The following is a 20,733-nucleotide window of genomic DNA, read 5'->3' as shown; positions in this document are numbered from 1 at the left end:
CTGGGGAGGACACCAGTCCACTGTGACAGAAAGGAGTCCCGGAAACTGGGGGCGTCCCAATACTGAAACTCCCACCCCTCGAGGAGAGACCTTGAACCCTGATTAGGGAACATCTCCAACAAACCATCACTATTGTCAAACTAGAAAGTGTAAAAGGGAGAAAAACACCACAGGCAGGCTCTCTGGGGCTCACTCCGCTCCAGCCAGGCCAGCTTCCTCCTCCGTGTTCTGCCACCCGCACCCATGGCACCTGATGCTCTCTGCCCGGATGCTGCTCCCAGACATGGAGAAGGCCCAGCCCTGCACCCTCTTTGAATAGCATCGGCACTTGGCACCATCTGACAAATGACACCTTTGCTTACTGTCATTCCCCAGGAGCTAGGCTCAGACTACAGGTACTGAGATTTTATTTTTAAGATTTTACTTATTTATTTGAAAGAGTTACAAACAGAGGGACAAACAGTGAGAAAGGTATCTTATCTGCTGGTTCACCCCCCAGATGTCTGCAGCAGCCAGAGCTGGGCCAATCCGAAGCCAAGAGCCAGGAGCTTCTTCTGGGTTTCCCACATGGATGCAGAGGCCCCCCAACACGGGCCATCTTCTGCTTTCCCAGACCATAAGCAGAGTGCAGGATTAGACGAAGAGCAGCTGGACACGAACCTGCACCCATATGTGATGCCAGCACCACAGGTGGAGACTTAGCCTACTGCACCATAGCACCAGCCCCAGGTACTGAGATTTTTGCCCAGAGCTGTGTCCCTAGTTCCTACAGTGGTGCTTAACAAGTACTCCCTGGGGTGGAGTGGCCTTGTGGCCCAGTGGATTAAATGAACACTTGTGCCTGAACACCAGCTCCTTGCTAATGAGCCTGGGAAAGCAGCAGGAGACAACTTAAGTACTTGGGCCCCTGCCACCCATGTGGGAAATCCAGATGGAGCTCCGGGCTCCTGGCTTCAAGCTGCCATTTGGGGAGTGAACCCCCAGATGAAAATCTCTCTCTCTCTCTCTCTCTCTCTCCACCCTCCCATCCCCCGAGGTGGCACGGGCTTGAGGCACTTCTGCTGTCACAGCAGTGTGGCTGTGGCCAAGCAGGACAACTGGAGGCCACACTGCTTCTGACCCCTCAGCGGCTGGCAGAGCTGGGCAGCCACAGCTGAGTGCTTAGACTCAGCACAGCTTCGGTCTCCGCGTAAAGATGGACGTTGCAGCCGGCGCCGTGGCTCAATAGGCTAATCCTCCACCTTGCGGCGCCGGCACACCGGGTTCTAGTCCCGGTCGGGGTGCCGGATTCTGTCCCGGTTGCCCGTCTTCCAGGCCAGCTCTCTGCTATGGCCAGGGAGTGCAGTGGAGGATGGCCCAGGTGCTTGGGCCCTGCACCCCATGGGAGACCAGGAAAAAGCACCTGGATCCTGGCTCCTGCCATCGGATCAGCGCGGTGCGCCGGCTGCAGCGGCGGCCATTGGAGGGTGAACCAACGGCAAAGGAAGACCTTTCTCTCTCTGTCTCTCTCTGACTGTCCACTCTGCCTGTCAAAAATTAAAAAAAAAAAAAAAAAAAAAAAAAAAAAAAAAGATGGACGTTGCATCGCTGGGCTCAGAGAGCACAGACCACGCCACTCTCATCCCTCGAGGGAACCCGGAACAGGAGGGCCAGGAGGGGTTGCTGCATGCTCCTCTCCAACACCATTGCTCCTTGGGAGCCCTTCTCAGAAAAAGGAAATCCCCCAAGAACAAGAGTGCTGCAAAATTCCTGTCTGGGGACAAGGAGACCGCACCACACTGAAACCTACGACCTAATGCTGGAGCTAGGAGAACACAGCCGTTATTTGCAGGAAGCTCATTCTCAAGCAGCAGCCAAGGCAAATGGGCAAGAAGCAAGTCCGTGGCATCTGTTTATCAAACAAACGATCCTCGGGAGTGGAGGGGAGTGGCTCATTTCTGCAGTGGGAATGTAGGATTTCTCTCTAGTCTCATGATTTGTTTTGGTTCGAAGTCAAATCTTGTCATCTGCATTGCAACTTTTTAAACTACTTACTGGCAAATGCCAGAATTCCAAGACAACCTGGGAGTCGACAGGCAAACATGCAAAGATGGTGCTGTAGCTTTGGATTTTCCTGGCTCTGTGATCCCCAGCTGGCAAACGTGGAATTCACCTGTCATAAGAAACATCATCTCAGGCCAAAATGCATGATATGAAAAATAACTTCTCTGGCTGCTCAGGACAGGTCAAAATACGGGAAAGACACTGTGGAATCTGATATGCAAAGCATTGTTCAAACCATCACCAGTGATATAAGCTGTATGACAGTTAATTGTTGCTTTATTTCTACTTTTTTTTTAAAAAAAAAATCAGGAAACAGTCATTTTAAAAACAAACTTTCTTTTTTAATATAAATGGACAGAAAATAGGCAGTAACACCAGAAATAAAGTATCTTAAGCCCTGGGCTTTTCTCCAAAAGATGAAAGATTTCTTTTTTCAAAAGATACAAGATGCACAGATAAATCACATTCACACCTGAAAAAGTCAGAGAACAATTTAAATTCATAATGAACAGTGAATATTTTCATATGCTTCACCAGTTTGGAATTACAAAAATGTTAGCAAAATTGTTCATTCCCATAATTTTTATGAGTAAAAAATAGAGCAAATCATGTACCTTAATAGTCATTTTATGTCTTACTCAAATGTACAAATAACCCTAAAGATAGTGCCCGTGCTTATTATACATACTACAAAAATACTGAGATATTTACCAGGCATAACTAATATAGATGAAATTATATTTTATGTTTCACAATCACAGTCCATCTTTTCCCTTTGGTTCAGAAAATGAAAGAGGTAGGTTCAAATAAAGTAAATGCCTACTAGGTCACAGGTTTTCATTTAAATGTTGGCAGCTTAAAAAAATTATGAGAAATTGAACTCAAATGAGCTTTAGGAACTATATAATATCTTCAACTAATAAATATTTTTCTAGGTTCTAATTGCACAAATCAGAAAATATACTTGACTACAAAACTGGCTTTGGTAAAATTAAAAAAATGCTACCAATATTATAAACTAAAGTTTCCAAATCATACCACATTCATCAAACTTGGGGCAAGAGAGAATATGAATGTATATGTTTAAAAATTGGGTCTTTCATTTAAAGTAGGTATCTAATATATAAGATTAACACATACTATTAATATATTTTTAGCTTCATTAATTATATTAATAGTATTAATTAATACCATTCTTTAGCTTTGTGCTTCCAAATTAAGAATGGCAGGTTCAAAACAATTATGCAGTGAGGATAAATTGAGCATGTCATCCACTTATGATTAATCTACTTCATGTGAGTAGCAGAGAAATTTCACATCACTAAGAGTGGTCCCAGGAAGTCTTCCTGACTAAGGAAGACTTTTCTGATTTGAAAAGTGGGAAACAAAGTATAAGGGTTTGGCTTTTGGTTTTTGTTTATTTGCCACTGTCTTGGTTGATAATGGTGACATCTGACAATCAGTATATAATATAAGGAATCAAATAACAGTGCAAGCAAAATGGAAAGGTGCCTACCGAAATAGTTTATCACTCCTTCTTATAAATTCCACTACCTATGTGCATTCCTGTTCCACTTAAAGAAAGGTGAAGATATAAACTCTATTCTTATTGGACTAATTTAAGACATATTTTAAGTGCAGTGATTTTCTGTTTATGATTTTAAATGGAAGTGCTAAGATGTCTATAGATATATTCAAAATATATCTATATCGAGGTTTCTGATCATTTTGCTTTTAAAAAGACATACAAATATAAAAGAACTGGCATATATCTAAATCAATCAAAATAAAGATTATAATTCTACCACACAAAACAAATTTAGTTCCAGCAAATACATTTTGAGATTGAGGACTAAAGTTAGAGATTTGCAAAAGGAGTAATACAAGAAGATACAGTACAATTTTGTGGCTTTCCAAAACTTATTAAAACTATGACCTTGAATTTCTGTGTATGGAAAACTGAGCTCAAATGTTTGAAGTGATTGTTGATATGTTCTTCCCTCTGGTGGAAAAAAAAAAGTAGACTTTTTTGTTTTGGTTTGGATTTTTTTTGCCACAGACTTGTTGCAATTTTAGGAGAAACATTCTCTCCAGAGATGGTTGAAGATTTCAATAATTATGCTGGATCACAAGCCTCAACCTATCACTTCTGGGTTACTCCTAAGGTTTGCTTCATATTTTCATAGACCACGTAGCTGATGCCTACAGCAGGGAGCACCTTCATGAAGTTTGGGGTGATGCCTCTGTAAAGTCCTGGGAGTCCTTCTTTGGAAATTATTCTTCTAAAGAGGCCCACCATGTTCAGCTGTGGGGCTCCTTCCAGCATGGCTAGAAAAGAGAAAATTTGCAACAGCTTAATTGAAGCAAGTTTTGTTAGAATTACAATAAATAGGATTCAGAATGATATTCTATGATATAATGAAAGGTTAACATTTATTCTAAGGGTTCTGAGAAAATATCTCTTTATATAATTCTCTTTGTACAGCATCTAATAAGTGAGTGCCCTGATGATAATGTTGGTAGTAGCAACTATTATTGAGAAATGACTGCAGGCTAGGTACTGGGTTAGTTTCTTCCACATCAATTGTGCAAGGTAACTGCTATACCCATTTTGTAAATGAGGAATTGGGAGATGTGGAAGGGTGGAGAAGCTTGACCTGTAACCCCAAGACAGGAAGTGGTAGAGCAAATCTCACATGGTCTGCCTCCAATATCCATTCACTTCCAACCGCACCACCCGGGCCTCTCTCATTCCTCCTCTTGAGTCAGGTGCAGAAGAGAGAACAGTAGGCAGAAGATGGGAAACCTTTGGAGAGCTTAGGCAAAGTATAGAGGACCTGGGCCTATAACATTAGCAGGCAAAAAAGGAAGGAGTATAGGTATAAGGAAGGAGTGTAGTACAGTATAACAAAGACAAGGGCAGGACCAGGTGTGTGTGTGTGTTGCAGGATGTGGTTATCACACTGGCAGCTGCAGGTTAGAGGTGGGCGGGTTAGGGATGGGGATGTGGAGACGAAGTGAAAAAGTAAAGGTGGGCCAGAGTATTAAAGGCTTTGAAATCCCCTCAGCACCTGTTTGGACTTCACTCTGAAAAGACTGAACAATTGCAAAGACATCTGAGCACGTGTAAATGATTAGACCTTGACATTAGAAACGGCAGGTCTAGCCGCCCTACACAGCTCCCGATTGCAGCTGGCACCCTGGAGGGCTCACTGGGAAGCCTGGGTTTGAATTCTAGCTCCACTGTTCACCAAAAGCATAACCTGGTGGAAGTTCCTTAATCTCTCTCCGCCCCAGTTACTCATCTGAAAAACGGGGATAATAAGAGTGTCAGTCTCTTAAGATGACCACGATGGCTACAGAGACAACAAACAAGAAACAGGGCCTTTACTCCTCACGAGTTTCTGTGTAGCCACGTGACTGTCTCTCAGCCCCTCCACTGCGCCATGCTTCTTCCTGCCCCGGTGCCTTCACATGAGATTTTTCTCAGGCTAGAAAGCCCTCTCCCACCCCACTGCACCTGCTTGTGCTCAGCAGCCCCACCTGCCTTTCCATCTCAGCACACACGGCTGCGTTCCTCAGGGCTGTGTTGAGGACAGCAGACTGGGCCGCCTCCTGTGACGCAGGCATCCCATATGGGTGCCGGTTCCAGTTCTGGCTGCTCCACTTCTGGTCCAACTTCCTGCTAGTGTGCCTGGGAAAGCAGTGGAAGATGGCCCAAGTCCTTAAGCCCCTGTCATCCATGTGGGAGACCTGGAGGAAGTTCTTGGCTCCTGGCTTCGGTCTGGCCCAGCCCAGGCTGTTGTGCTCATCTGGGGAATGAACCAGCTGATGGAAGGCCTCTCTCTTCATCTCTCTCCCTCTCTGTACTCTGCCTTTCAGATAAATAAATAAATAAAATCTTTTTTTAAAAAATGGCTGCATTTGGGGCCAGTGCTGTGGGGCAGTGGGTTAAAGCCCTGGCCTGAAGTGCTGGCATCCCATATGGGCGCTGGTTTGAGTCCTGGCTGCTCCACGTCCGATCCAGCTCTCTGCTATGGCCCACGAAAGCAGTAGAAGATGGTCCAGGTTCTTGGGACCCTGCACCCACGTGGGAGACCCAGAGGAAGCTCCTGGCTCCTGGCTCCGGATCAGCGCAGCTCTGGCTATTGCAGCCATCTGGGGAGTTAACCAGCAGATGGAAGACTTCTCTATCTCCACCTCTCTCTGTAACTCTTTCAAATAAATAAATCTTTAAAAAAAAAAAAGATGGCTGCATTCTCCAGCTCCCAAGTTAGGTTACAGTCCCTTGCTCTGTGCTGCACTAACCAAGGAGAGGTTGGATGGATGTCATTTCTCCTCTAAAATGGCAGGAACCACATCTGAGTTGCTGACTGCTCTAACCCCAGCACCTGCCAGTGTCTATCTGACAATGGCTCAGGAAGTATGAGTCATCTAATGATGGACAGCTTGCGGGAGGAGTGGTTGGGAGAGGGGTTAGAGATGGAGCTGCAGATACTGAGGGTGTACTATTTAAAGAAATATGGTACATGATACTGTCCAGGCAACAAGAAGGAAAAACAAGCACAGAATGCATACTTTATGATAGAGTAGGTGGCATACTGGCCGCCAGCAAAGAGTAAGAAGTGAATAACCAGTGATCTGGCAGAAGAACCAGGAGGGGACAGTGTGATCAAACCCCATGAGAGAGTCACAGTGAGGAGGAATCAGGGTTGAGCAGCTGTAGGGTCCACGCAGCACTAATAATAAGCAACTCCATTCACCAGGAATTTAACAAGTGCCAGGTTTTACCTATGCTGCTGTTAATTCTTACCACACTGCACAATTCTCATTCCCATTCACAGGTGGGAAAATGAAAACTCGAGAGTTCTGGGGCAGTGTTCTGAACCCAAATTCACCCAAACGCATGCATTCAAAGTACCAAAAGAAATGTCTTATTTTGCTTATATATAAAACATACATCCTGCTTACAGGGCACAGGCATTGTAGCTGTGGCATTACAATTTCATGAGCAGGGAGAGATTAGGAAAAGAATTTCTGTAAAGGTCCCTTAAGGAGGCAATAACAACAACAAAACATGGAGAAACAGAATGGATGGAGAGATGCCGTCTTAGATGACACTGTGCTGCCTCAGTAGAACTTGAAGTTCCAGAGCACATTACTGACACTGCCCTTTTACTATCTTCATTTCTCTGATCAAAAACTCACCTTGAGCCTGCATGCGTGTTCTCACCAAAGCCAAGGGATAGCTGGCCAACTGGCCACAGGTGCTGGATAAGGCACCACACCCCAGCAATACCAGAACTCCAGGGTTGACAGAGTCTTTTGCAAAATTATCTAGCCAGTGGGACTTCAAGAGCTGCCAGAGAAAGAGAAAAAAGAAGAGAATGAATGGCAAAGTGTACGACTGCTTTCACTCGAGGTGAACATTTGCACAGCTATTCTCCTCCTTATGAGAGATGGATAGGAGCAGCAGGTGCTGTTGAGAGGTACAGGCCACTGGAGGATCAACATAGGCACCTACAGTGGTTGCTCACTGTCTTCTAAGCAAGCATGAAAGTCAACAGTACACCAATGTCGTGAGATCTAAAGCACATTTCTTACACGAGTACTAACAAAACAATATACTACTACTTTCTGTATCTCATTTTCCACTTTGCACATTATTTCATTTGGGCCTTAGAAAAACTTGGACACTGATGCATTATCCCTGACTTCATAAATGAAGAAAACAAGGGCCGGCGCCGCGGCTCACTAGGCTAATCCTCCGCCTAGCGGCGCCGGCACACCGGGTTCTAGTCCCGGTCGGAGCGCCGGATTCTGTCCCGGTTGCCCCTCTTCCAGGCCAGCTCTCTGCTGTGGCCCGGGAGTGCAGTGGAGGATGGCCCAGGTGCTTGGGCCCTGCACCCCATGGGAGACCAGGAGAAGCACCTGGCTCCTGCCATCGGATCAGCGCGGTGCGCCGGCCGCAGCGCGCTGGCCACGGCGGCCATTGGAGGGTGAACGACCGGCAAAGGAAGACCTTTCTCTCTGTCTCTCTCTCACTGTCCACTCTGCCTGTCAAAAAAAAAAAAAAAAAAAAAAAAAGTCTCTGTGGAGTTTTCTAACAAGAGTCAGGTGTGCTGACCCATAGGCCAGGCTCTTCTCTATTATCCTAGGTCCCTGTAGTTCACTAGAAGGCAGCTGTTGGGAGAAATTACATGATCTACAGCTTAACTTCTTAAACATAAAATATGTTAAGTATAAAAATGCTAATAGGTAAAAAATTATACCTAGTCCAAATGTTTATATTTTTTAATCCCATAAGATTGGAGGATCACTTGACGGAAGTCTTGCATGCTATATTCCAAGCACTGAAATAAGCTGCCAACCAATAAAACTGTCTTTCAAAAATGAATGAGAAATTCAGACCATCTCAGGAAAACAAAAATCAACAGAGTTCATCACCACCAGAGCTGTCCTACAAGAAACACTAAAGGGAACCCTTCAAGTTGAAAATAAAAGACCACAAACAGCAGCAAAAAACCACATGACAATATAAATACCATGGGGAAGGCAATATATAGAAAACTAAAATCCGAGCCGGCGCCGTGGCTCAATAGGCTAATCCTCCGCCTTACGGCGCCGGCACACCGGGTTCTAGTCCCGGTCAGGGCGCCGGATTCTGTCCCGGTTGCCCCTCTTCCAGGCCAGCTCTCTGCTATGGCCAGGGAGTGCAGTGGAGGATGGCCCAGGTGCTTGGGCCCTGCACCCCATGGGAGACCAGGAAAAGCACCTGGATCCTGGCTCCTGCCATCGGATCAGCGCGGTGCGCCGGCTGCAGCGGCGGCCATTGGAGGGTGAACCAACGGCAAAAAGGAAGACCTTTCTCTCTGTCTCTCTCTCACACTGTCCACTCTGCCTGTCAAAAAAAAAAAAAAAAAAAAAAAAAAAAAGAAAACTAAAATCCTACAGCATTGTAATGGAGCTGATAAATAACTTTTGAAATCTAGTATATATTTTAGAAAACAAAATCATAAGAAGTAACTGTGAATGCATATGAATAGAAACACAGCAGAGAAAGAAGTAATTTGTACCATCAATAACACAGGAAAGGGGAGGTCAAAGATATAAAGGAGGGGAGTTTTTACGTGTGAGTGATGTAATCAGTATTAAACAGGCTTTTATAACTTCAATATGTTTTATATATTTGCAAGAGTAATGACAAAGCTATAATGTCTATAGAATATACACAAATGAGAAGGGAGTTGAACATGTCACTACAAAAAATTCAACAAGATACGGAAATACAAATATTGCATGACTTCACTTATGAAGCATCTAGAATATACAAATTCATACAAAGTAGCTAGGGGGTTATCAGGGGTTGGGGGAAGTAGGGGTAGGGAGTTATAGCTTAACAGTTAAAAAGGTCCTGTTTTGGAGTGATGAAAATGTTTAAGAAATATTTTGTGCTGAAAGTTACACAACATTGTGAGTGCAATTACTGCATTGAATTGTACATTTAGAAATGATTAAAATGGCAAACTTTATATTTTGTCATAATTTTTAAAAAATTGATAATGTCAATATACCAAAACCATTGGACTGTACACTAAGTAGATCAAATGCAAGTGGTATAGGAGCTGTAGCTCAATAAAGTTTTTTTTTTTTAATTTCAATATAAATAGTAAATTCCTCTAAGAAAGCTCCCTGTACACATCCCAGCAACCCCTCCACCTCAGGATGGGTCCCTGCTAACCTGTGCCCTGGCAGACGCCTTCCACAGCACAACCACCACACTGGGCCCTAGCTGTGGACTTCTCCATCTCCCTCACCAGACCTTCAGTTTCTTAAAGGCAGACACTGCATTCTTATTTCAATCCCAAGATTCAGTATCTAACTCAGTGGCTGTTACACAGTATGCAATCAATGTTTGTCAGATTGATCAATTATTAAGTGATGGCAATGACAAGGTTGACCCAAGATTCGTACTGAGCTGTCTACTCAACACAAAGATAGAATTTGAGTTACCCACATGAGTCACTTGCTGGCTTTGCCACTGACAGATTTTGACAAACCAAAGAAAATGTGACATTTTTGCTTATTTTGTCTCCCACCACAAAGATTCCTAGCACCATCTTCTAAGCTGAACAGCTATACCTGAATTTGAGTCTACTCTCTTCATTAACCAAAATACATCAGAAAGAAATCTAACACAAAAGGGACTCCATGCACTTGTCCTCAAGTACTCAAAGTACTTGAAAAGAAAGATCAAAGAATGCATTCTAGAGCCAACTTTGGTCACTTACTGTTTTCTGGTATACATCCACCTCTTTATAGAGAAATTCTAACAATAAGAGCTATTTAAACCCATTTTCAGAATCAAGACACTGCTGCTCACTCACCTCATACACAGCAAGGTCTATGCCTGCATAAGGTATGATGCCTAATAAATTTGGAACATAACCTTTGTAAAAAGCTCCAAAACCTTCATATTTCAAAATCTTCTTGGCACAGTCATATATTCCAGAGTATTGTCCAGTTTTGCCTACAGCCAGTCTGGTTTTCATAACCTGGATATGAAAAAACATGATAAAACATTATTCTTCATATTAACTCTATCATCATCAAATTCAAAATAAGAAATTTTACAAGGAACAAATACCCACACATATTGTAACTCAAATGGTTATAAAACTGGTTAATAGATTCTCCCTAGCATATTAGCTCTACTGAGGAGGTAAGATAGGAGCCAGGAAGACTTACTTATTGCAAAGAGGATTTGAATGAGGGTAGTGACAGAGGAACAAAACTGACTGTTGGTCGATTTGGTAGCCAGTGATGGAAACACTCCAGTGTTTTGGCTTGCACACAGGATGGGGACAGAAGGGAATGGGAAGTAATGCTATTGAGATGAAGGATGTAAGAGGAAGTCAAGTATTGAGTTAGGAGACTTTTCTGACGAGTGTATGGAGCAATAGGAACAATTGCATTGTGATGCTTGCAAAGCTATGATAACATGCATACCACAAAGCAGTAGAAATTAAAGAGTGTATCTTAGATCTTTTCAGTTATTAAAAATTCTTTGAGAGAGAGACCAAGATGGCATAATAAGGAGAGAGCTACTGCTCTAGTCTAGGGGAATATAGTTTTAAAAATGTGGAGAGAGTGCAATCTCAGGCAAGAGTTAAGGAGAAAATGGCAGAAGAAACTCCATGCAAATTAGAGGGACACCATGGACCTACGTGGAGGGTGTAGACGCACACAACTCAGAACCCCAGCAGCCGAGAGGCTCAGCACCAGTTTTGGAGAATGAGGTGAGACCAGACTGCAGTAGCCCAAGCCACTGGAGATAAAGCTGCAGAAAGAGCCTGGCATGGGTCCAGCTTGGAAGCCTGTGGGTAGACAGTACACCTGCCAACATTAGGGGAAAGGGGGGGCACGTTTCTTTCTCCCTGACTACCCAGCACCAGCATCCTATAACTAACTAGTCAAGAGAGGGCAGGTGCCATTTTGGACATATGTAACAGCTGCACCAGCTCATGTCTGTATGCCCAGCAACCAGAAGAGAGGAGATGCCTAACTCTGGCTAGGAGAATTGACAGGAGGCTGGGTGCTCATAACTGTGGGACCCTTGTGTGCTGAGACTGTTAAAGCATGCATGGGAGGGTGCACGGTGTGGCTGGGTCTTAGGGTAGTTACTGTGGGCAGCCCCACACACTCGGGGCTCCCTGAATCCCTGGTGAGGGTCACTGCTATAGGATCCATGCTTACACCAAGGACTGCAATGGAGGAGGGGGAGAGGGAGGAGGGAGAGGGAGAGAAAGAGGAGAAGAAATAATTAGGAAACTAAAAAACAGTGTTGGAGATTTGTGGGATACTATCAATGGACCCAACATACAGGATCTTAGGAGTTCCTGAAGGCATGGAGAGAATGGATTATAAGGCCTTTTTAGTGAAATAATTACAGAAAACTTCTATAATTTGGTAAAAGAAAGGAACATCCAAGTACAGGAAGCACACAGAACTCCTAATAGACATGACCAGAAAAGATCCTTACCATGATACATTGTAGCCAGACTCTCCACAGTAAAACATAAAGAAAAGATTCTAAAATGTGTACGAGAGAAACACTAGATCACTTTCAGAGGATCTCCAAATAGACTCACAGCTGAATTCTCATCAGAAACCATACAGACTAGGAGAGAATAGCGATATATATTCCAGATCTTAAGAGAAAAAAAAAACAATAAACCCAAAATACCATAACCTGCAAAGCTCTCATTTATGAATGAAGGTGAAATACAGACCTTCTATAACAGGTATTGAGTTTGTCACCACTTGTCCAGCCATACAAAAGATGCCTACAGATGTGCTATACACAGAAACACAGAAACATGGTCATCACTATGAAAGAAGGTGAAGGCAGAAAATCTCCTAGTAAAATAACAAAGGAAATCCAAAATAAACAATGGGAATATTTATGGGAAAATGGCAAGGCCAAGTCTTTACTTATCAATAGTCACCTAGCATATAAATGGCTTTAACTCTCCAGTTAAAAGATACAGACTGGCCGAATGGATTAAACACAAAACCCATCTATTTGCTGCCTACAAGAAACACATCTCACCAACAAAGATACACAACAAAGTGAAAGGAAGGAAAAAGATATTCCATGCTGACATAAACCAAAAAAGGTCAGGTATAACCATCCTAATATCAGACAGAAAAAAACTTTAACACAAAAACTGTTAAAAGAGACAAAGAAGGGCACTATACAATGATTAAGGGATCAATTCAATAGGAAGATGTGACTATAATAAACATATATGTACTTAATTACAGGGCACCCGGCTATTTAAAAGTAATGTTAATGTATCTGAAGGGAGATGTAGACTACAATACAAATAGTAATGGGGGACTTCACTACCCCACTTTCAGGAAAGGACAGATCAACCAGCAGAAAATCAGCAAGTAAAAAACAGTTAATCAACATTACAGACCAAATGGACCTAATGGATATCTACAGAGTTTCTCATCCTACAGTTGCAGAATACACATTCTTCTCACCAGTGCATGGAACTTTCTCTAGGATGGATCAAAGGCTAGGCCATAAAGCAGAAAATTCAAAAAAATGAAATCATAACCATACATAGTCTCAGACCACAATGGAATGAAACTGGAAATCAATAACTCAAGAATCTCTAGAACATATGCAAACACATGGAGATTGAACAACATGCTCCTGAATGAACAGTAGGTCAGAGAAGAAATCAAAATAGAAATCAACAAACTGTTGAGGAGCAGGGTTTTTTTTAATATAGTATTTGTTGAACTCTTTACTTAGTATAGAGTTAATCTTCTTTGTATAAAGTTAATTGAGAATAGGTTTCAGTAAAAAATAAGAATGGGAATAGGAGACAGAGGAGGAAGAAGGGTGGGAGAGCTGGTATGGTGGGAAGAATCATTAAGTTCCTAAAATGCATCAAGTTTGTATACCTTAAATAAAAGGTTTTTGAGGGAAAAAAGTTCTTTGATATATCAAAGATATCAACATCTACTTTTTTTTTTTTTTTGCTCTAAAGCAGGAGTTGGCAAACTTTTCCTGTAAAAGTCAAACAATAAATATTTTAGTTTTTGCAGGCTTAAAAGATGAGGTCTGTTACATATCCTTTGCTTTCTTATGTTTTGTTTACCCTCCTTTAAAAAATTGTTTCCATTTATTTGAAAGGCAGAGATAGAGACAAAAAGAGAGAGAGATTTCACCTGCTGGTTCACTTCCCAAATGTCCACAGCAGCCAGGGCTGAGCCAGGTCAAACGCTGGAGCCTGGAATCCAATCCAGGTCTCCCACATGGATGGCAGAGACCCCAGCACTTGAGCCATTACTACTACCTCCCAGGGTGCACATTAGCAGGAAGCTGGATCAGAAGCAGAAGTGAAACTGAAAGCCAAGCAGTCCAATATGCCTGTCAAATGCCTGCCCCTACCTACCTTTTTTTTTTTTTTAAGAATTATTTTATTTATTTGAAAGACAGAGATACAGAAAGAGGTAGAACCAGAGAGAGAGAGGTCTTCCATTCCGCTGGTTCACTCCCCAAATGACTGCAATGGCCACAGCTGAGCTCATCCAAAGCCAGGAGCCAGGAGCTTCTTCCAGGTCTCCTACGTGGGTGCAGGGGCCCAAGGAGTTGGACCATCTACTGCTGCTTTCCCAGACCTTAGCAGAGAGCTGGATTGGAAGTAGAGCAGCCGGGACTCAAACCGGTGCCCATATGGGATGCCAGCACTGCAGGCTGGGGTTTTAACCCACTAAACCACAGCACCAGCTCCACTACTTGCCTTTTAAACACATAACCATTCTTATCTCAAGAGGCTGTGTGCAACAAGGAGGACCATAGCCGCCAACCCATGCTCCAATGGAAGAAGGTCTAGTTAGGATCACCATCATTCTAACAAAATCCTGAGGATCCCTTATGAAATTCATGGCACAGAAACTCCTCAGAGGGAACAGGAGTCACAATTTCTCATCAACATAGTGGTACTTAGCCTTTCAGATGGCCCCCAATAACCTCTGGATCCTGGTATTTGCACCCTGTGTGGTCCCCCCACACTCTGCCAAGGTTGGATTGTGGGACCTTGCTCTCTCATCACTGGCTGTAGGGAGAGCTGGCTCCCATGCTGAGAGGATACTCAGGCAGCCTACAGAAAGGTCCACGTGGTGAGGAACTGATATCACCAGCCAGTAGCCCATGAGGCCTGTAACACCCACACCTGGGTAAGCTTGCAAACACACCATGCCCAGATGAGTCGTGAGTTGACTGCAGCCCTGGCCAGCACCTTGACTGCAGGCTCTAAAAAGCCCTGAGCCAGAAGCACCCAGTGAAGCTGCCCCCAGATTCCTATAGAAACTGTGAGAAAGTAAATGCTTATTTATTGGAACTGCTGGTTCTGGTATGAGCTGTTACACAACCTCAGAGAATGAACAGACACAAGGCTGGCAGGCGTCACGGGGGTACTCACCTCCATGGGATAAATGAACGTCTGTGCGGTGGCTCCGGCCATCGAACCCGAAATAAATCTCTCAAAGGTTCCTATTTTTTGTCCTTCCTCAGTAAGCAACTTCTTGTACTGCATGAATAAAGCATTAAATGCACATTAGTATCTGCTGCAGACTGAGCTGTGCCCCCCAAATTCAGAATGTACTTAGGGATTTACCCCAACATGATGGTATTAGGAGGCGGGGGCCTGAGGAAGTGCTCTGGTTTTATGGAGGTCAGAAGGGTGGGGGTCCTCTTGACAGGAGTGCCCCTCTCAGAGGAGACACCCAACAGCTGTCATCTGGCTGTCTCTCTCTCTCTCCCCCTTACATTGGCACTGGGCAAACACCCTGCATGCACACATTGAGGGGACGGCCTCCTGCAAGTCAGGATAAGAGGCCTCACTAGGAACCAATGACTGGGCCTTGCTCCCAGGCTTCCCAGCTTCCAGAACTTTGAGAAATAAACGTCTCCTGCTTTTTAAGCCAGTCTGTGGTATTTTGTCATGGAAGGCTGAGTTAATTAGGACAATACCAAAAAGCAAATCAGCTCCTAGAGGCTAATTCACTAACAATGCAATGATGTGTCTCAAAATCCACACACTGCATTAATAACGGCAGAAAGGCAAGGCGTGGAGACCAACACGTTCAGTTTACTGCACAGCGGTTTCCAAGTTGGACTTCAAAGGATACACATTCCAAAGATCAGGCATAGCTGCTCCTTTGCTAAGACAGAATAAGGGCATTCTTTCCCAACGCACAGAAAAATAAAGGGTTAACAAAGCTTTGACAACCTTCAGACACTTCCCCCATAAAGTTGTTAAAAATGCACTTATTTTTACTACTATGAATAAAACCATTAAGCAACAATTATATATCAACCAAACAACTTAGAAAACTAGCTTTTGTAAATCACACATATAATTATCCTAACACATCAACCGCAGCACCTCCCAGATCCACTAGTACTAAAGCAGCCCAACCAAGGGTGGAAATATAACCTAAATGTGGCCAAAATATTGGGATGTTGATACCACGAGCTCCAGATTCCGACAAAGCTGGGCTGCAATCAGAGCCACATGGCCCTGAGCAAGTGCAAGCATATGGCCAAGCTGCAGTGTCCTTGACTGTGATAACAGCACCAATCTCACGAGGCGGGTGAAAGGAGTATGTGAAATAATGCACCTAACAGTGTTAGCACAGGCTGGGCACAAGGCAAGTATCCAGTAGATGTTACTAACATTTTTTTTAAGTTTGAAAGTCAAAGTTACACAGAGAGAGAGAAAGAGAGGCAGAGAGGCAGAGAGGCAGAGAGAGAGAGAGAGAGAGAGAGAGAGAGAGAGAGATCTTCCATCTGCTGGTTCACTCCAATTGGCCGCAACAGCCAGCGCTGCACTGATCAGGAGCCAGGAGCTTCCTCTGGGTCTCCCAGGTGGGTGGAGGGGCCCAAGGACATAGGCCATCCTCTACTGCTTTCCCAGACCACAGCAGAGAGCTGGATCAGAAGAGGAGCAGCCGGGTCTAGAACCGGCGCCCATATGAGATACTGGCACTTCAGGAGGCGGCTTTACCCACTACACCATAGTGATGACCCCAGATGTTACTAACATTTTGAAGTTTCTCTGCCCTTTTTGTGTTTCTGTTATGGGTTTTTCCTCCTAAATTTTTTTTAGTAATAACTCTTTATTTAAACACTCTTAGGATCCCAAACCCCATTTAAAAATAAAAACTGCAAAGCACCCCATAAACCCCCTCATCTAGTGTCAGCCCTTCCGACACAGCTCCTGCTCTGAGAAGGCACAGTAGTCACGGAGGCCTGCTGGTCCCCTTCCACACTGCAGAGTCACAGAGTATGTGGCTCAGTGCACGCGTGGAAGCTCACACAGGTCCCGAGAACTCACACGGAGCTGAGCTATCGACTCACTCTATAAGTAATAACTTAGACTGGACCACAAGAGCAGTATGGGGGTAGCAGAAGAGACGGACATCCCTGCACAGGGAAGAGGAACTGGGAGGTGACAGAAACACCGACATGGAAACAGCAGGCACAGCTTTGTAATGGGAGCCACTTCTAAGACGCTAGAAGACCCCTTTCCTGTGAGCCCGAGGCAGGACGCCTCCTCCCGCCGCGCCCGACAGCCCAGCAGCTTCTGGGTTCACAACCAGGTCCTTCCAGGTAGGAAGCGCTCCTGGAGCTGGGACAGCAGAGGCCAGGGTGGAAGCTAGGTCACACGGGCATCCACCCTGGGTCTCCTCACCAGGGCGGCTCGGGCCCGCCGGGTCGCAGGCTGCTGGGCCATCAGCCTCTTTCATCCTCTGCTCCTCACCCGCCTCTTCCACCGGCTGCACTCTAGTTCGTTCGTGCAACCCCGTCTTTCTTCTTTTCTCCCAGCACCTCCAGCCCCATCATCCTGAGATAACGAAGCCACTCATTCTTGGGCACGAAAGTCAAAGTCGGAATGGAGGTCTTCCCCTGCTATCTGTACAGCACAATGGGGCACTGCAGGGCCTCTGGCTTCTCAGGGTCCGGCTCGTACTTCAGCACTACGGTTCCCTTGGCTTGATCGTAGGTCTCACTGCTGAGCTTTCTCAAAAATGAATTTTCCTGGGTCAACAGTATCTTAACATCTTCATGGGACACTAATAATCCTTGAATTAATAAATGGATACAGTGTATATATTCCTTCCTGTGCCAGCCGGAAGGCACAATCAAAGTCTTCACCACTGTTATTTCGACACCAGGCTTTTATCCCTGTGTTAATGACCTTCATGCGGCCGGCGCTGCGGCTCACTAGGCTAATCCTCCGCCTAGCGGCACCGGCACACCAGGTTCTAGTCCCGGTCGGGGCACCAGATTCTGTCCCGGTTGCCCCTCTTCCAGGCCAGCTCTCTGCTGTGGCCAGGGAGTGCAGTGGAGGATGGCCCAAGTGCTTGGACCCTGCACCCCATGGGAGACCAGGAGAAGTACCTGGCTCCTGCCATCGGATCAGCGTGGTGCGCCGGCCGCAGCACGCCGGCTGCGGCGGCCATTGGAGGGTGAACCAACGGCAAAGGAAGACCTTTCTCTCTGTCTCTCTCTCTCACTGTCTACTCTGCCTGTCCAAAAAAAAAAAATTAGGGAAAATGACCTTCATGCGCTCACTGTTGTTCAGAAGCACATTGCGCAGCTCCTTGGAGACCATGTAGAGCTGCCTCTTCCCTTCTGTGGTCTGAGTTAACAAGTTCTTCTTTGGGAATGAAGAATCCAGAGCATAAAACTTTTCAATAGGTGGAAATAACGGATCGTCTTCAGGAATAAACACAAAGAGGTTTTCTTTAAACCCAAATAAATAATTTCATTCTCTTTGATGGAGGAAGGCCCCACACACCATCCTTCTTATTCCCACTGACTCACGAGTTCTCAGCTTCCTGGATGGCTTCCGGATCCTCAGCCCCAGAGGCTGACTGACCATCCAGCTCAGGGCTGTCTCCAGGTCTCTCTTCTGCAGGCTCTGCAGGGCTGGACTGCGTGGGGTCTCTGGTCTCTGCAGACCTACTTTGCACCTTTGGCTGACGTTTATTCCATGGAATTGAAGATTTTTTCACTAATACTGCCACGAAGAACCCTCCAGTATTCTGATGATGTGATAATATTCTAAGGCACCGCTCCAAGTGCATGGCCTGCAGCTTCTCTGGGCCCTTGGGCCGGAACATGGTGGGGCGGATCTGGGTATGCCTGCTGTGGGGAACATCATCCCAGTGCGCAAACCACTGTCCATCTCTCGTCATGACCTTCCAATGTGTGAGTCCAGGCATCCATTTTATTTATTTTATTTTATTTTTTTTGACAGGCAGAGTGGACAGTGAGAGAGACAGAGAGAAAGGTCTTCCTTTGCCTTTGGTTCACCCTCCAATGGCCGCCGCGGCCAGCGCGCTGTTGCTGGTGCACCGCGCTGATCTGATGGCAGGAGCCAGGTGCTTCTCCTGGTCTCCCCTGGGGTGTAGGGCCCAAGCACTTGGGCCATCCTCCACTGCACTCCCTGGCCACAGCAGAGAGCTGGCCTGGAAGAGGGGCAACCGGGACAGAATCCGGCGCCCCGACCGGGACTAGAACCTGGTGTGCCGGCGCCGCTAGGCGGAGGATTAGCCTAGTAAGCCGCGGCGCCGGCCCCAGGCATCCACTTTAGTCCTGGCAACTCAACAGATACATCTGCCAGTTCCAGAGCACTTTCACTTTTTTCCAGCAGCGACGCGAAGATGGTTTCATCCTCGATGGGGTTCAGCGAACACATGGAATACGGCATCCTCCCACCTTCCGCCAGCTGCTCGGCGCCTTGCGTTGCAATCCACAGCTGTAAGCCGTGTAGCTGCAGGTGGGGTTTAAGGTGGTCCACTTTTTCCAAACATCAATGTTTTTTCTCATGGTGCCATCTCCGCTGCAGGGGGCGTCACAGAGAATACGGTCGTAGAAGAGAAGCTCCTTCCTGCCGTCCACGTCCATCTGCAGCCAGGGTATGCTGGACGCATCGTGGTTGACCACCATGATGCAGGGGCTGCTCAGCCTCTTGGTCTGGTGTACAAGCAGATAGCAGCGCTTGTTGTCCACATCATTTGCGATAACAAAGCCCTCTGGAAACGGACGTCCATGTCGGCATGGAGCATTTCAATGAGGTGTGTGGTCTTTGATCCAGGTGCTGCACACATATCTAAGATCTTGTGAAGGGGCTGGAAGCTGAGCAGCAGCGGGGGGATCATGCTAACCGCTTCCTGGCGACTGATAATTCCAGATTCAGCTTCGCTAACGAGAAACTGATGAAATCTTTCCAATTGTGGGGACTTTCTCAAGATTTTTCAACTTAAATGTGTATGCCAGGCAAGTTCTTCAGGATACCAGCTCAAGGGCTGCGGAACTTCCACTTTCTGGCCATCCACCTCCAGCGCCTCCAACTCCTTGAAATACTTGTTCTTCAGGCAATGCAGGATCTCTTTTGCGTGGCTCTTGTACCCCGTGATCCTCAGCGTGGCGGGCAGTGGCTCCCTGAGCGGGCCCATGGCTCCCATCGGGCTCGGGCACAACGCGGAGCTCCTCGTAGTAGAGCTTGAACAGCTTGTTCTCCTTGATGATCTCGGGGTAGCCGCCTTCCCAGCCCGCATCGCAGCGCTGCCCGCTGCCCTCGGCGCAGTCTGCCCCAGCCTCGGCTTGCGACTGCTGTGGGAGCCACCAGCCCCATGCCCTCCACCCCATGGCCCACGCCGCGCGCAGACACCCGCCCGCCTCCGCCGCCACCGTCCTAAATTAATTTTTTGATTAGCGTGTATAGGGTACAGAATCAATTGATCAACCCAGGCAATTAGGCTTATCTGTTTCCTTACGTTTTCTTTGTGTTTACAGCCTACCAGCTCCTCTCTTCCAGTTCTGTAAACAGCATATAATGCACTACTGGGAACGACAGTTGCCCCCCTGTCTTGTGGAACACTTGGACTTGTTACTTCTGTCTGTGTTTTGGTACCTGTTATCCAACCTCTCTCCTTCCCTCTCTCCCCTCACCCTTCCCAGCCTCTGGTAATAATTATTTTCAGTTTCAAACACACTAATTTTCTTTAACTTCCACATAGGAGAGAGAACATATGGTATTTGTCTTATCTGGTTTATTTCCTATACCACGGTGAATCCAGTCCCATCCATTCCAG

The 20,733-nt window shown here is 45.7% G+C and overlaps 1 protein-coding gene and 1 pseudogene across 3 annotated transcripts in view; both read right to left on the bottom strand.

Moving 5' to 3' along the window:
- Positions 1 to 2,362: 2,362 nt before the first annotated feature.
- The window catches only part of SLC25A24 (solute carrier family 25 member 24), a 65,038-nt gene continuing 46,667 nt past the window's right edge, over positions 2,363 to 20,733 (bottom strand). For all 3 annotated transcript variants that reach the window (NM_001082777.1, XM_089336662.1, XM_089336661.1), the window contains 4 exon segments: positions 2,363 to 4,371; positions 7,252 to 7,402; positions 10,431 to 10,598; positions 15,048 to 15,155. In NM_001082777.1, the coding sequence (NP_001076246.1) occupies positions 4,187 to 4,371; positions 7,252 to 7,402; positions 10,431 to 10,598; positions 15,048 to 15,155 (612 nt within the window). In that variant the 3' untranslated portion in view covers positions 2,363 to 4,186.
- LOC138850589 (RNA cytosine C(5)-methyltransferase NSUN2-like) lies at positions 17,387 to 20,415 on the bottom strand (annotated as a pseudogene).

This window comes from Oryctolagus cuniculus, chromosome 7, assembly GCF_051225735.1.
Source record: "Oryctolagus cuniculus isolate XC-2025 breed Fujian yellow rabbit chromosome 7, ASM5122573v1, whole genome shotgun sequence".
Taxonomy (NCBI): domain Eukaryota; kingdom Metazoa; phylum Chordata; class Mammalia; order Lagomorpha; family Leporidae; genus Oryctolagus; species Oryctolagus cuniculus.
Note: the sequence above shows the minus strand (reverse complement) of the source record. Positions and strands in the feature narration are given on the sequence as shown.